A 16,685-nucleotide genomic window follows, 5' to 3' on the forward strand; every position below is an offset into this window, starting at 1 on the left:
ATCATTTGTTTGAGTACGACGATAAAAGCAAATTGTCTTAAGTAAAAACTTCCGTTTAGATGAATTTCATTCGGAGTGCTGTAACAGAACGAATCTAAAAGATTATGAACATTAAGAGCGGCTGTCATTCTGTCAAACACTTTACGGGCGGTTTCTCCAAGATTGAGTGGAAATTCGGCGGCTCCATGGAGATTGTTTAATAACATTCATTATTTTCTAATTTGTTCAATACTTTCAATACAATATTTTAGAAGACTGTAAAGTTATTGGTTGGTATGGACTATGGAGCAAACCGTATTATGCTCGTTCACGTTTTGATAATACATTCACCTCGTTAACATAACTTAAATAACATAGATACATACTAATTCAGTTATCTCTATTTTTACAGGTGTTACGTGTACAACATTAGTGAAGTGTTAGTGTTATATCGGTTACAAACAGTGTATTCGCGTTAACAGTTGATATGCGTCAGGCTTGAGGGCGCAAGTCACCACGCGCACGGCGACGAAGCAGCGATGGCTTGGCCTGAAGTTATGCGATGAGGCGGGCGACGAGGAGGACGCCATGGACGAGCCCAGCGCCGCCAAGCGGCCCTCCGTGCTGACCATCGACCGCGCCGCCTTCCTGCTGCTGCGCGTCAAGCGAGCCTTCAAGAAAAAGAGGCAGCAGAGGAAAGAGAAACAGTGAGTGTGTTTAAAGCTAAATTTAGATCATTTAGAACGAAATTGCAATTGCTAGAGCACAAACGAAACACAAACATGCTTTTTAATTATTTTCGAATGAACCACAAAACATGTGTAATTCAGAGCATACTCTAGCTTCGCATATAATTGGATTAGGTTAAGATGTGTGCGCAATGTTTCGTCGCGATTTCGTTCGCTGGATGGAGAGAAACGATGGAGTGGCTCGGCGTGAAGCAGTATTACAGGGAAGGGAGCGACGCAATCTGCGGCGGTATGGAGATGAGTGCTTACCGTTCACCTCACGTACGCGACCTAATCTTTTGCAGAGCTCGCAAATTAAGTAGCTTTGCTGTATTACAATCCTTTATTCTAACATTACCATTTGAGATTTCAAGCAAATAAGGTAAATGCTGCTAAAAGGGTTTAGGTGAGTTTGTAAAATATTATGTTCTTCAAACAAGACGTAGTTTTTATTGGATTATTCAGTATTTTATACGTGGCATTCAGGTTTGTATTTGGTACAAACAAGCAATGTTTAAAAAAAAAAACACAAAATAATTTATTTTACTCGTTTTATTCATTAAGATTTAATAAACAATCTGACAGAGCTGCTTAAACAACATTAGCCTTGCTAGTGTTAGCGTTGGCTTCGTCCTGTTTGTTGATGTCTATCTTATTTTTATTCTCTTGAACCGTTAAATCCTTCTTAACGGAAGCCGACAGAGGCGGTATGAATTTCATTGTTTTGAAGTCATTTCGAATTTCCTTGTCTCCAACTATTTTTATAGTACCTTCTTTATGGATATCTTTCTTTTTCATTATTTTTCCCAAATCCAATGCGATTTCCTTTTTCTGTGGAAACAGGAGTAGTTCGACAAACTTATGTTTCGTCGGCGAAGTCTGAGTGTTGAATGGTTTATTGGCAATCAGGTTGTCAATGAGGAAGGGTATCGGGAAGCGGCTCGACGGCGCGGGGTTGGCAATCATTTGACTCTGTTTTGGCCCAAATTCGAATACAATTGAATCTTCTCGCACCTGAAAAAAAGTTGAATTTAAAGATACAGGATACAGCTAGAATATTTTGTAAAATACAAGAGTATGTACATAAAACGATTGATAATCATTCATGGTTCAATAATGTTCGTATTGTTTGTATACGTTGTACTTTCTTAAAAGGTATTTGTGATTTAATGAAGCTGCGATATAATTATTATTAAATGATTATTATTATTTAGGTACCTACTTCATTATTTATTTAAGTAGCATAGTTTATTTGGTAAAATTTAATTTAATCTTCATTCTTCAACGGATGTATAATTTTATTAGATTCAATAGTCAATTAAGGTAAATTATTGAAATATGCCTACCTGTTCATGAGAGTCACAGCATAGAGTGGACATGCTGGGTTCGCGGAAGGAGAAGAGGTCGTTGTTGGTGAGGATCCTGCTGAGGATGTCGGAGGGCTGGCTGCGGGACGCGTCCTTGAAGTACTTCAGGCTCGAGCAGGGACACGGCTCGTCAGCTGCCTCCGAGGGGGTCAGGAATGTGTTTGTATGTGCCACGTCCGACTTGAGATCTGAAATCATAAAAAAATATATTAAGCTAATCCGATGTTTTTGTGACTCTATGGTTTTTTAACACACTTCATATATATAAATAAATATTAAATACATCATAATAAGATATATTGTAACATAGGCAAAACACATTGCATTTATGACTAAACTTTCTAACGATAATTTCCAAAATGCCAATGTCGCACAAAGTTATTTAACAATATCTAGGCTTAGATCTAGGCATATCAGAACAACTTCTAAATACAATTTAGCTTAATCTATAACTTTAAAAATAATATTTGTGACATTAATGTATAAAATATTTATTACCTTGCGGTTTCGCGTTGATATAGAAGGCGATATCCATCTTGCCAAGATTGACCAGCGAGTTGGTGACTGTCGGCAGCGTCTTGAAGAATCTGGCGTCCCGGCCCCGCGCCAGCGACAAGCAGACGAGCAGCAGCAAGCGATACATTGTCACCTACTTCTAGTTAATAAATGTACTTACTATAGAACGGTGGATTATTATTGGGATTAAAATTATTCATTTTTTGTCAATTTTAATTGTTTAGAATTTCTTTAAATTATACATAACTTAGAAATTCTAGTCTGCTAGAATTCTTTCTAGTCAGAAAGTTTCTAGTCTTTCTATTTATAGTCAGAAATAAAATAAAAGGTTATGATAAATATAACCTCAATTAAACTTTCATTAAACTGAAAGATATTATCGAGATCGATTCTTATCATAATTGAAATTAGGTAAAAGGCAATTTTATTGAAAAAGCAAATAAAGCGAAACTTCGGACACAATTAGCGTTCAGAAATAGAATTTTCCAGCGATTGTTTTAAAGAGCTAACAGTTCCTTTCGATAGGGGCGCGTTAACGAAAAAAACTTTATAATACCGTTCTCCAGGAGTTGGGAATTTGTAAAATTCTGCGACGAGACCAGAACGAATAACCATTTGTTTGAAATTCAGGGCAAATCGAATTCCGACGATTTCGCAACATCGATTTGATCGTTTATTGGATTCGGGTTTTATGGACATGATTGCGTAATCATTTTCATTTAATTGTGTTGTTTACTTTTCGCACAATTTTAAAATACTTGCCGAAGTAGCGCTCTACACGTTATGTATATCTTGATATTATTCAGTCTTATCTAGAATCAATAACGAATTATCTTAATATACTATATACCGAGAGAAATTGCATTTTTAATACCACTAACACACTGATCACTAATGCGATACAAAAATAAAACATCTTAATTTATTGTGACTCAATATAGAGCATCACAGTCTCTACATGGAAGAATATTAAAGCGACATTCTAAAAGAGACAACACTTTATATTTAAAATCATCTAATTTCGTACAGCGAACCTGTAACATCTAATCAACGTAACTTAAGTATTCAGGGGAATAAGACACGACGTGGATTACCTAATGAATAAATGTGAAATGCATATTAATAGGTATATTATTTGTGAAACCATTTAACTTAAATTATAATCTGGAGCTCTGGATAATGAAAATATAATATTATAAATTATAATTATGATAATAAAAAACAATGTAGAAACATTAAAACTTATATAATATATATATATATATATATATATATATATATATATATATATATATAAATACCAACTTGGGCACTAAGTTGATCCAGCCCGACTGCCGTGCATTGCCGATTCCACCTTTTCCCCCATATTACTCGAATCCGGTTGCATAGATCTTGCCCGGAGTGGCAACGGCGCAAATTTTTGGGCGACGTTGCCAAACGTATTCATGGAGAAATTGATATACTCAACATTTTTATTGCTAAGATCTTGAACTGAATCGACTCCGTAACGGCCGAAATTCAGAAACCCATAAACACTTGTTGGCTCCGTTTTATATACCAAATCCAAAGTCGTATGTTGATCAGATCCTTTTATATTATCAAAATTACAGCTTTATTTGATCCGACAGAACGAAACTGTATATTAAGTAACGTAGATTAATTTTTCGTAAACACTACAGTATTTGTTGGCTCCGTACACAAACATATTATAGTTAGGTAATGTTCCATACATTGCTAAATCCGCCTAGACTAGACGAACTCGACTCAGTAACGGTTCAAATTTTGAAATGCTCAAACACTTCTTGACTCCGTTTTATATACCAAATCATAAGTCGTATGTTGATCTGTTCCATTTATATGCACTTGCATGATATTGACATGGGGATATGAAATTAGGGCTAGCAAAAAATCTCCTGAGTTTTATGCAAGTTGAAGAAGTTGACCGTAATTCAATTGAAACTTATAGAAAATGTTGTGAAACTAAAAATACGGAACCCTAAAAAGATAGATATTTACGAACCTTTCGTCATACAGTGACGGTGATAATTCTCAAGTAGTATGCATCCTACAAATAACAACCTACCTCTTGAATCATCAGTAAATATCAAGATAATTATCATAATATTTATTGACATGTAGCGTTCGCCTTTGCCCTGATTCTGATATCAATCTGATAAAATAATTAAAATGATAGATTTAGGTCAAACAAATGACGACTCATATTCCTGCACAAATTATCTATTGCGGAGTAAATATGAGTGTACGCAGATCGCCAACACGTTTAACCAGCAGTGGTGCAGTGGGTACTACCGGTGGATCGCATCCCGATCTATCGAAGCTAAGTTCGTTTTCTACGAGTTCTACGCCAACTGATACTCAAATTACTTACAGAAAACGGAAACAACCGCTAGAACAAGATTGCAGATTTAGTGATGATATGAAGGATATTCGGTCGGAGTTGAGCCGTATTAGTACATTACTTGAAAAATATGTATGCTCAAATGAACAAATAGTAAACAAAATTCATGAAAACATTTCTGAGGTAAAAACACAAATTACCGAAATTAAATCGTCCAACGAACAATCTTTGAATTTAATTCGCCAAAATACGAATCAAATCAATGAAATTAAGTCATGAGCATGTATGATAATTACTGAACAAAACATATTATTGAAGAGTACTATTTCTCAATTAGAATCCCAGATAAACCAGGGTGAGAGTAAAATAAAATTACTGAAATTAAATCTTCAATCAATAAATCAGTCAGTCATGAGCCAACTCATCGGGTTTTACGTCTAAAAATCAACTTCATATAAATAAAAACTTAATCAAGGAACTACGGGACAGAAAGAGCCGCGAAAAAAATGTAATTTTTGCTGGTTTCCCAGAATTGACATCTTATAACTCAGAGGAGAGGAAATCTAAAGACAACTACGAAATTTTAAAAATTACCTCACTAATAAGTTCAGACCTACCGAAGCCAGTAAAAATATATAATTATAAATAAGCTTAAAAACTTACTTCAAACTGTAGTACAGGTCTTGATGGTATTACTACAAAAGCAATTAAATGCATCAAAGAAAAATTAAATCATACCTTAAGCGACTGTTTTAACCAAGCCATAATTCAAAGACGTTTTCCGGACTCGTTAAAAATAGCGAAGGTAACTCCTATCTATAAGAGTGGCTCAAAATTTGAACCTGGTGACTATAGGCCAATTTCGGTTTTGCCAGTATTGTCAAAAATATTGGAGAAGATTTTACACACGAGATTAGAAAAATATTTAGACTCATTTAATTTTATTTCAGTGCGTCAATACGGATTTAAGCCAAAAAGTAACACTCTGTCAGCGACTATGGACCTAACTATTTAAATGAAACAGAACATTGACACAAACAATATAGTTTTGGGAGTGTTTATTGACCTACAAAAGGCCTTCGATACCGTTTCTCACGAACTTTTAATAAAGAAATTAACATCCATTAACATTAATGGTAAAGCACTAGATATGCTGAAATCATATTTAAAAAATCGATAAATATTTCACAAATAGTTAAAATAGATACCCACGATAGCATTCCCTTACCAATTACATGTGGCATACATGGTTCGATTCTAGGCCCATTGCTTTTTTTAATTTATATTAATAATTTACAAGATTTAAAGCTAAATGGTCACCCACTTTATGCGGATGACACTTGTCTGTTTTATTTTGTTCCCTCTATACATGACATGATAGCGCAAGCACAAAATGAATTAAATAAATGGTTTCAATGCAATCTCCTAAAAATATAACAAAATTATTCCGCCATACGCTCCATTTAAAATTAACGGTGTTGTATTAGAACATAAAACCCACGAGAAATAACCTAGATTTGCGAATCGGCAGCTCTCTGAAATGTAATTATCACATCGACCATCTAAAAAATAAATTATCAGCACTTCTTAGATCTCTGCGTAATATTACTTCATGCATACCCCATAAATTACGCCACACCATCTACAACACGTTAGTAATAGAAGCCTGGGGGAGTGCTTACAAAAATAAATTAGCGCCACTCCAAATTTTACAAAATAAAATCATTAAATCATCTTAAACTATCCTTTTTTAACTTCTACAAATAAAATCTACGACGACACTAAAATAATGAATTTAAAACAATTATACTTTTATAATACGTGTATGTTCATCCGCAAAGCGCTACATAAAAACATAAATACAAATATTATAATCTCAACATCAAATCGCCACTATCCTAATAGACGAGCTAGCTATCTTGCCCTCCCGAAGATCCGAACAAATTATGTAAGGCGAACGGCAACATACGTTTCTATAACGGGAATAAATGTCTTTAAACCTTCAAATGGCTAAGGCCGCAAGCGACCAATGGCTGAGCTCGGTGGGCTGTGATTGGCTCATTTGAATCGGATCAACAAGAGCTAAAACGCAAAAAAGGTGGATTTGTATAAAAAGCACGTAATTATTATTATTACTGATCGTGACACTTGTGGCTCCGTTCGGATCCACATACGGACGGTGGTGTGGCAATGGATCCACAAATACCAACCGGATCAACAAGTGAAAACGGATCAAATAATTACTAACTATATGGCACGTTTGATCAACATAGTGCCCGTGGAGATATCTATATATATATATATATATATATATATATATATATATATATATAAATACCAACTTGGGCACTAAGTTGATCCAGCCCGACTGCCGTGCATTCCTGACTCCACCTTTTCCCCGATATTACTCGACTCCGGTTGCATAGATCTTGCCCGGAGTGACAACGGCGCAAATTTTTGGGCGACGTTGCCAAACGTATTCATGGAGAAATTGATATACTCAACATTTTTATTGCTAAGATCTCGAACTGAATCGACTCCGTAACGGCCGAATTTCAGAAACCCATAAACACTTGTTGGGTCCGTTTTATATACCAAATCCAAAGTCGTATGTTGATCAGATCCATTTATATTATCAAAATTACAGCTTTATTTGATCCGACAAAACGAAACTGTATATTAAGTAACGTAGATTAATTTTTCGTAAACTCTACAGTATTTGTTGGCTCCGTACACAAACATATTATAGTTAGTTAATGTTCCATACATTGCTAAATCCGCCTAGACTAGACGAACTCGACTCCGTAACGGTTCAAATTTTGAAATGCTCAAACACTTCTTGACTCCGTTTTATATACCAAATCATAAGTCGTATGTTGATCTGTTCCATTTATATGCACTTGCATGACATTGACATGGGGATATGAAATTAGGGCTAGCAAAAAATCTCCTGAGTTTTATGGAAGTTGAACAAGTCGATCGTAATTTAATTGAAACTTATAGAAAACGTTGTGAAACTAAAAATTCGGAACCCTAAAAAGATAGATATTTGGACGAAGCTTTCGTCATACAGCGACGGTGATAATTCTCAAGTAGTATGCATCCTACAAATAACAACCTACCTCTTGAATCATCAGTAAATATCAAGATAATTATCATAATATTTATTGACGTGTAGCGTTCGCCTTTGCCCTGATTCTGATATCTATCTGATAAAATATTTAAAATGTTAGATTTAGGTCAAACAAATGACGACTCATATTCCTGCACAAATTATCCATTACGGAGTAAATATGAGTGTACGCAGATCGCCAACACGTTTAACCAGCAGTGGTGCAGTGGGTACTGCCGGTGGATCGCATCCCGATCTATCGAAGCTAAGTTCGTTTTCTACGAGTTCTACGCCAACTGATACTCAAATTACTTACGGAAAACGGAAACAACCGCTAGAACAAGATTGCAGATTTAGTGATGATATGAAGGATATTCGATCGGAGTTGAGCCGTATTAGTACATTACTTGAAAAATATGTATGCTCAAATGAACAAATAGTAAACAAAATTCATGAAAACATTTCTGAGGTAAAAACACCAATTACCGAAATTCAATCGTCCAACGAACAATCCTTGAATTTAATTCGCCAAAATACGAATCAAATCAATGAAATTAAGTCATCAGCATGTATGATAATTACTGAACAAAACATATTGAAGAGTAGGTACTATTTCTAAATTAGAATCCCAGATAAACTAGGGTGAGAGTAAAATAAAATCACTGGAATTAAATCTTTAATCAATAAATCAGTCAGCCAATCCATCGGGTTTTACGTCTAAAAATCAACTTCATATAATTTAAAACTTAATCAAGGAACTACGGGACAGAAAGAGCCGCGAAAAAAATGTAATTTTACTCGTTTCCCAGAATCGACATCTTATAACTCAAAGGAGAGGAAATCTAAAGACAACTACGAAATTTTAAAAAATTACCTCACTAATAAGTTCAGACCTACCGAAGCCAGTAAAAAATATATAATTATAAATAACCTTAATTCAAACTGTAGTACAGGTCTTGATGGTATTACTACAAAAACAATTAAATGCATCAAAGAACAAGTAGATAACTGCGTTAAAAACAACCGACTTCAAACTTGCACTTGCAACATTTACAAATACAGACAAAAATGCCCATAAAATAAAAACTGCTGGGCCTATCCGAATAAAATTTTTATGGGACCAATTCGACACCATCCCGCATCAAACAAAAAAGAATCACGTAAATCGGTTCAGAAACCTCGGAGTAATCGGTGTACATACATAAAAAAAATCATACCGGCCGAATTGATAACCTCCTCCTTTTTTTTGAAGTCGGTTAAAAATTAAATCATACCTTAAGCGACTGTTTTAACTAAGCCATAAGTCAAAGACGTTTTCCGGACTCGTTAAAAATAGCGAAGGTAACTCCTATCTATAAGAGTGGCTCAAAATTTGAACCTTATAACTATAGGCCAAATTCGGTTTTGCCAGTATTGTCAAAAATATTGGAGAAGATTTTACACGCGAGATTAGGAAAATATTTAGACTCATTTAATTTTATTTCAGAGCGTCAATACGGATTTAAGCCAAAAAGTAACACTCTGTCAGCGACTATGGACCTAACTATTAAAATAAAACAGAACATTGACGCAAACAATATAGTTTTGGGAGTGTTTATTGACCTACAAAAGGCCTTTGATACCGTTTCTCACGAACTTTTAATAAAGAAATTAGCATCCATTAACATTAATGGTAAAGCACTAGATATGCTGAAATCATATTTAAAAAATCGATCACGAATAGTTAAAATAGATAACCATGATAGCATTCCCTTACGAATTACATGTGGCATACCACAAGGTTCGATTCTAGGCCCATTGCTTTTTTTAATTTATATTAATAATTTCCAAGATTTAAAGCTAAATGGTCACCTAACACTTTATGCGGATGACACCTGTCTGTTTTATTTTGATCCCTCTATACATGACATGATAGCGCAAGCACAAAATGATTCAAATAAATTAAATAAATAAATGCAATCTACTAAAAATAAATATATCTAAATTCAAAGCTCATAACAAAATTATTCCACCACACGCTCCACTTAAAATTAACGGTGTTGTATTAGAACATAAAACCCACGAGAAATGCCTAGGTTTGTGAATCGACAGCTCTCTGAAATGGAATTATCACATCGACCACCTAAAAATAAATTATCAGCACTTCCTAGATCTCTGCATAATATTACTTCTTGCATTCCTCATAAATTACGCCACACCATCCACGCCACGTTAGTAAAGCCGCACCTAATGTATTTAATAGAAGTCTGGGGGAGTGCTTACAAAAATAAATTAGCGCCACTCCAAATTTTACAAAATAAAATCATTAAAACTATCTTTAACCATCCTTTTTAACTTCTACAAATAAAATCTACGACGACACTAAAATAATGAATTTAAAACAATTATACTTTTATAATACGTGTATGTTCATCCGCAAAGCGCTACATAAAAACATAAATTCAAATATCATAATCTCAACATAAAATCGCCACTATCCTAATAGACGAGCTAGCTATCTTGCCCTCCCGAAGATCCGAACAAATTATGTAAGGCGAACGGCAACATACGTTTCTATAACGGGAATAAATGTCTTTAAACCTTCAAATGGCTAAGGCCGCAAGCGACCAATGGCTGAGCTCGGTGGGCTCTGATTGGCTCATTTGAATCGGATCAACAAGAGCTAAAACGCAAAAAAGGTGGATTTGTATAAAAAGCACGTAATTATTATTATTACTGATGGTGACACTTGTGGCTCCGTTCGGATCCACATACGGACGGTGGTTTGGCAATGGATCCACAAATACCAACCGGATCAACAAGTGAAAACGGATCAAATAATTACTAACTATATGGCACGTTTGATCAACATAGTGCCCATGGAGATATCTATATATATATATATATATAATAAAATATAATAAAAATATAATAAAAATTCGACTCTGCCATTTCTACACGTTTTCTAGATTATCTACAACTCAGATAATAAAACAAAAGGTTTTTTTTTAATCTGTGGTGAGAGATCTAGAAGTAGGCATGAAGTTTTATTTCAATCTCAGTTTTGGAGTTCCGATTCAGAATTTGCAATCACTTATTAAAATATCGGGTCTGTATGAATGAATTTAATCAATCCATTGTCAAAATAATATATCCAATATCGAAATCATTTTCGTTGTTCAAATATGAAGTTTATGTGAGCAAGTTACTGTAGCGAACCCGTGGCCCCAAGTGACTCTTGCAGACCTTTACCAAATTGCCAATTTGAAAATAACGAGTCAGTTATTTGTTTTAACGCCAATAGGATAATGAGAAAAAAAAATAACACAAAATTAATGTTAGAGGACTTTATATTTTACATGCAATCATCTCAATGCACAAAAAACTCTTAAAATCTAACTTTTACTCCAATACATCGAAACGGCTATTAAGAGCACCAACCCCATTGACCAAATGTTTCTTTTCCAAACGTTTTCAAAATTTTATGTTCCCATACTTGTTTAACAAATTCAGTAAACTTGTTAACTTCCGGCAATACACATTACTCAATATTAAATCTAAATTGATAAGCATTCTAGTGTCCAAAGACTATAAGCAGACAGAACAGATTCTAAGAATACTTTAACTGTACAATTGTGTAAATAAGCATATAACTTTTATTATGTATTATTAGTATTATTTTAAGTGACCATACCGTACTGATGTTCAAAGTTGCATTGTATTAATGTATTATACGTGTTGGACCCTATGTGAACCTCAATTTTTATTGTATAATCGTTTTATGGCCCCGCGAGACAGGCTGTGCCTAGTGCGGGGTCCGCTGTCGTAATCTGTACTCATTTTAATAACCCTCTTTTGGCAAATAAATATAATTTTATTTTTTTATTATTTATTTTTTTTTTTTAATCTAAGATATTATTAAGATACCTTCAATATAAAACTGCTACTACTTTAAATATAATTTAAGATTTTATTCAACCAAGAGATTATTAATAAGTCTAACAGCCAATAACCGATTTAGTTTATATTAACATTGTCTGCGGTTTACAGAAACAGGCAAAGCCAATTTATTCCTTTACAGTGCGTTTTCCATCGGCGAAAGTAATAAAATGCATTTAAATTGTATTTATTTATGAACATTGATTTGAGTCGTAAACATTCGCAAAGCGCGTCCACTCGCCGCCCGCCGCCCGCCGCCCGCCGCCCGCCGCCCGTCGCCCGCAGCCCGCAGATTGCCGCTCGCAGCCCGCTCATGGAGCCCACGTCTTTCGCTATTCTGGTAGGTTATTGCCGATAGGTAACTCATTTGAGCCGCTTTTGTGATTTATACTCGTCCAAATATCGGTAATAATAATTTTACTGTAGTTCTGTACGCTCCAAATACTTTTACAAGTTACCTTAAAAAATTTAATTATGATATCAAGAGCAGGTTATTTTCAGATCACTTTCTACGATATAGCTCCTGATATACCTACGACTCTCTTAGCAGCTCGTACCTATCCAAACGATATGCCACTGTTTTGTCCAAATTCCAAAGAGAATTATTTCCGTGTCTCAACAAAGTTCGTCTTATTGTCGGCAAACATGCGATGGTCCCAGCAAGTTGTGTATTGACATTAATGTTGATTGTATCGTCTCTGTCAATACGCCGAAGTTAACAGCTCGAGTGAGACGCAGACACTCGTTTTAAATGTAAATCAGTCGAGCTGTTGTGTTTCAGAAGTACGCGCCAAATATTGTGTTAAGATAAACTTAGACTAATATTATTAGTTAGGAGTTGGGGCACAACGAGCTTTATGTTCATTATACAAGAAGTAATGGAATCGAGCTAGTTAGCTAATTTCGATTTGTCAGTTTAATTATTAGTGAATACTGAATCACCTTTTTGTTCTTCTAGATTCATGTTTTTATTGGTGAAATAAAAAATAAAAGTAAATAAAAAATTTGGAAAGGAACTATGCTACATATTTTGATAAAATTTTATAACTTTTCACTTTTCAGACTTCATTATTAATCATTGCGCATTGCGCTTCACAAATTGAAACTGTAATTTCTGATTTTGTAAATTTAATGAAATAAAACTAGATGTTTCATAGTAATGAAAGTATTTTGATTTTTAATAAATATTAAATATTCAAAGGCGCTATCGTGGAGCATATTTGCTGAGCATGTAACGGCAGCTTCCACCACGAAGCCAGCACTCGATCCCAAACGAAGAAATGACATCGTTGACGAAGCCTTCCTAGAACAAAAGGACATTCTCCTAGAAATGGTATTAATCGTGCTTTAAAAGGAATAGTTTGTAAAGTTTTATGGGCTATAAATAAGGAGCTCAAGACAGTTTCGTGCCTCTTCCTCATTAAGTATACATTTTCTTTGTGATTTAGACTTTAATGGGAACTTTTTCTATAAATATGCTTTTTTAAGTAAATAAACAATTCGCTTGCACTATGTAATGTCCAGTTGCACAATAAACATCTTTTATTAGATATTTATATCGCTAAATTTAATTGTAAATTTTATGTACTTTATGATTGTATTTTAAAAATAATTCTACAGCTAGAAGCGAAGTTAAAAGAAGTCCGTGACAAGCGAAAGCGCAAACAAGATCCTTCATCAGATGGGATTAAATGCGAGAATCTCCCAAAAAACATTGATTTGAAGTTGAAAGCGCAGGGTTTAAGTGCTGTTGGGGACACGGAAGCTTTTCTCAAATTCGGTGAAAGTGGTAAAGACAATTAACAGTTTATCTATAACCCTGATTCAATAATGATATCTATACCTATTCTATGCCAACGAATAGTAAGGTCTCAATGTTGAATACGTTATTAATCCAAGTACAATACAATTTCCATTGTATTTGAATAGAATGCTCAAATAGACCAAACGCTCCGCACGCTAAACTGTGCACATCAATTGGCCATTTCCAGAATTACCCGGTGCACATAGTATCGAGAACGTGACATGTAATAGATTCTATTTTGGCCATCCGTGCGGCACTCCGGGGCCTGTTAGCTGTAATGTATGGAGTGAGTGCGGTTTGGAGCAGCGACAAGCGTGGGTATCGGAGGTCGCAGTAATTGCCTTGCGGTCGATTTCTGATTAATCTTTACCTATATCACGCGCTCGTGACACATCCGCCAATAAGACGATTACGTCGCCGTACAACTTAAGCCTGATTATAGTTATATTATTATTACAGATATGCCTTCCGAACATCAGTATCATTACTGTAGAGTAATAATAGTCGATAATCTCAATCCAGAAATGGAATGAAATACATATCTATATATATAAAACTCAAAGATGACTGATATAGTGATCTATCAACGCACAGCCAAACCACTGGACGTATCGGGCTGAAATTTGGCATGCAGGTAGATGTTAGGACGTAGGCATCTGCTAAGAAAGAATTTCCCGAAATTCTTGCGGGAACGGGGAAAAACGGGGATGCACGTACAAAGTCGTGGGCGGAAGCTAGTAATATATATTTTTATTAATTACACAGCAATGAAGCAGTATTCGTGAATGTAATTAACACACATTCCAGGGAATAGTTCGCTGGTGCTGGAGTCCACAGGAATCTCAAACGTGGGGCGCGCTCACGTCCAACTTGATGTGGGGGATGGCGCTGTACATATTCCGGGACTTCATTATCTGTTTTCGGGTAAATAATATACAGCATAACTCATAAATTAGGGGCTAAAATTTAAAAACGTGATTCAGTAAATATTCCTCAAGAGACAGGCTTCATTTAAGTAGAATATAAATTTAGGTAAAGTTTAGTTGCATTTTTTACAGCAATATATGTTTCTGCTTACATTCACAATTTTATTTGTCTGTACTTTCAAGGCTACATACAGGGTGTAATCGTTAAGTGTGCACAAGCGATTATTCCGTAACTATTGCAGATACCAAAAAACTTTAAACTGATATCGAAAGTACTTAACCTAATGAGTAAAATGGCCATAATAAATTTTTAAAAATAAAACGAGAAATATCCAAAAATGTTACATTAAACGCTCCCATACATTTTATTTCCCATACATTTTGTATTCATAGCAGATTTTCGAAGTGATGTCCTCAGTGTGTAATACAATGAGGAGCTCTATTTACACTTTCTAGATGAACTTCCCTTCAAATTTGCGAAGTAATTAAAGCAGAAAACCAAAAAAAGAAAGAAAAAGCTAAAATCTTTCATATTAAATGTACTAGGTTGATCCAAAAGTAATGATAATTGGGTATTTCGTGTGCACATAAAAATATGAAATAAATTTTTTTTGCTTGGGTATTCACTAAGTAATCACAAAAAAATCATATCAACAGGCCACGTTTCCAAGTATTTACATTAATTTGAATGTGAACCGTGCGTGCCAGAATGTTTCCCGACGAAAAGAAGAAACAACGATTCGACATGTAGAGGGTAAATTTCTAAATTTTTAATGATATCAGGATAATTTTTTGTCACGTTTTGTGATCATGGACGTTACCCGAGTTCACCATGTTTATGCTGAAACCAAAAAACAATCAATGTCCTGGATGCGAGCTTCCAAAGTGACGATGAAGAAATTCAAAGTGAAAATCAGTAGGTTAGTTTAAAGCGGTAGTTTTTTGGGACGCTGAGGGAATGGTGGAATATTTTAAAAAGGTAGCCACTTTATTGGGCTCTTACTAAACAGACCAAATTAAAAGATTGCGGTAGGTTAGTAAGGAAAAGAGACATGGCAAACTGCGGACCTGAACGCTGTTTCACCAAGCAAAGCACCAGATCACAAAGCGTCAGTTGCGATGGCTGCCATTCAAAAATCGGCATTCCAAATGCTTGAACACCTACCCTATTTTTTAGATCTAGCTCCTATTTACTTTTATCTCTTTCCTCGGCACAAGAAACACTTTCTTAGCAATAAATTATTTTAAGACGATAGCGAAGTGATGGCCGCGTGGAGGGGTTTTTGTGGATGATATCAAAGTTTTTTTTTTAAGTTTAGGAAAAAAAAATTGAAGTACATTTTCTAGTTAGAAGACTATCTAGAGAACTACATAATTAATATAACTGTAATGACCTTGTTTAATATTGACTATCATTACTTTTGGATCAACCCATGTACATGGGATATTCGTATCTCATACAAAATGTATGGGAGGCTTTCAAGTTAATTTTTTAGATATTTCTCGTTTTATTTTTAAAAATGTATTATGGCCATTTTACTCATTAGGTTAAATAGTTTCGATATCAGTTTTAAGTTTTTTGATATCTGTAATAGTTACGGAATAATCGCCTGTGCACACTTAACGATTACACCCTGTATACGCATCTATTGCATTATCGTTGGTAAACATAATACACAATGTCGACTGTAATATCTCTGTTCATTTATTTAGTGCACGCTTTTAGTAACAAAACGGAGCCGCTACTGCCACGCTATTTTGTAATAAATAAATTCCTTTGCTGTTCCAACTAGAATTTAGAACTGTTATATTAAACTTACAGGTACTGCAGTTAGAAGTGTGTGTGAGACACAAAATAATATTAGAAACGAAATGCAAAATAAACAACAAGAGATCGTAGATGATGACTTAGAATCTCGAAGACAAGGCTCTAACGCGACTGATAGTAAAACCATAAAGAGTAAATCAACTAAAGA

The 16,685-nt window shown here is 34.8% G+C and overlaps 2 protein-coding genes across 4 annotated transcripts in view; one reads left to right on the top strand and one right to left on the bottom strand.

The window, feature by feature from the left end:
* Positions 1-405: 405 nt before the first annotated feature.
* Positions 406-16,685, top strand: part of LOC123695631 — a 62,515-nt gene continuing 46,235 nt past the window's right edge. The window contains exon 1 of the mRNA XM_045641538.1: positions 406-686. Within this exon, the coding sequence (XP_045497494.1) occupies positions 568-686 (119 nt within the window). The 5' untranslated portion in view covers positions 406-567. The remainder of the gene's footprint in view (positions 687-16,685) is intronic.
* On the bottom strand, positions 1,242-3,377 carry LOC123695577. 3 transcript variants are annotated; one of them, XM_045641468.1, is made up of 4 exons: positions 3,147-3,377; positions 2,573-2,723; positions 2,054-2,262; positions 1,242-1,721 (listed from the first exon to the last, which is right to left on the bottom strand). In XM_045641468.1, exons 1-4 carry the CDS (start codon positions 3,249-3,251, stop codon positions 1,299-1,301), a joined length of 888 nt encoding a protein of 295 aa, XP_045497424.1. In that variant the 5' UTR covers positions 3,252-3,377; the 3' UTR covers positions 1,242-1,298. The 3 variants fall into 3 exon arrangements, with proteins under 3 accessions (XP_045497424.1, XP_045497427.1, XP_045497426.1); XM_045641471.1 differs by having other exon boundaries at positions 2,573-2,726; XM_045641470.1 differs by having other exon boundaries at positions 2,573-2,729; positions 3,147-3,375.

Source organism: Colias croceus, chromosome 11, assembly GCF_905220415.1.
Source record: "Colias croceus chromosome 11, ilColCroc2.1".
NCBI lineage: Eukaryota > Metazoa > Arthropoda > Insecta > Lepidoptera > Pieridae > Colias > Colias croceus.

Excerpts from the sequence above, each read along its gene's own strand:
- LOC123695577 (XM_045641468.1), bottom strand. The coding sequence starts at position 3,251 with ATGTTGCGAAATCGTCGGAATTCGATTTGCCCTGAATTTCAAACAAAT. Across the intron at positions 2,263-2,572 it reads TATCAACGCGAAACCGCAAG|ATCTCAAGTCGGACGTGGCA; the intron begins GTAATAAATATT and ends TTATGATTTCAG. Across the intron at positions 1,722-2,053 it reads GCTGTGACTCTCATGAACAG|GTGCGAGAAGATTCAATTGT; the intron begins GTAGGCATATTT and ends ACTTTTTTTCAG.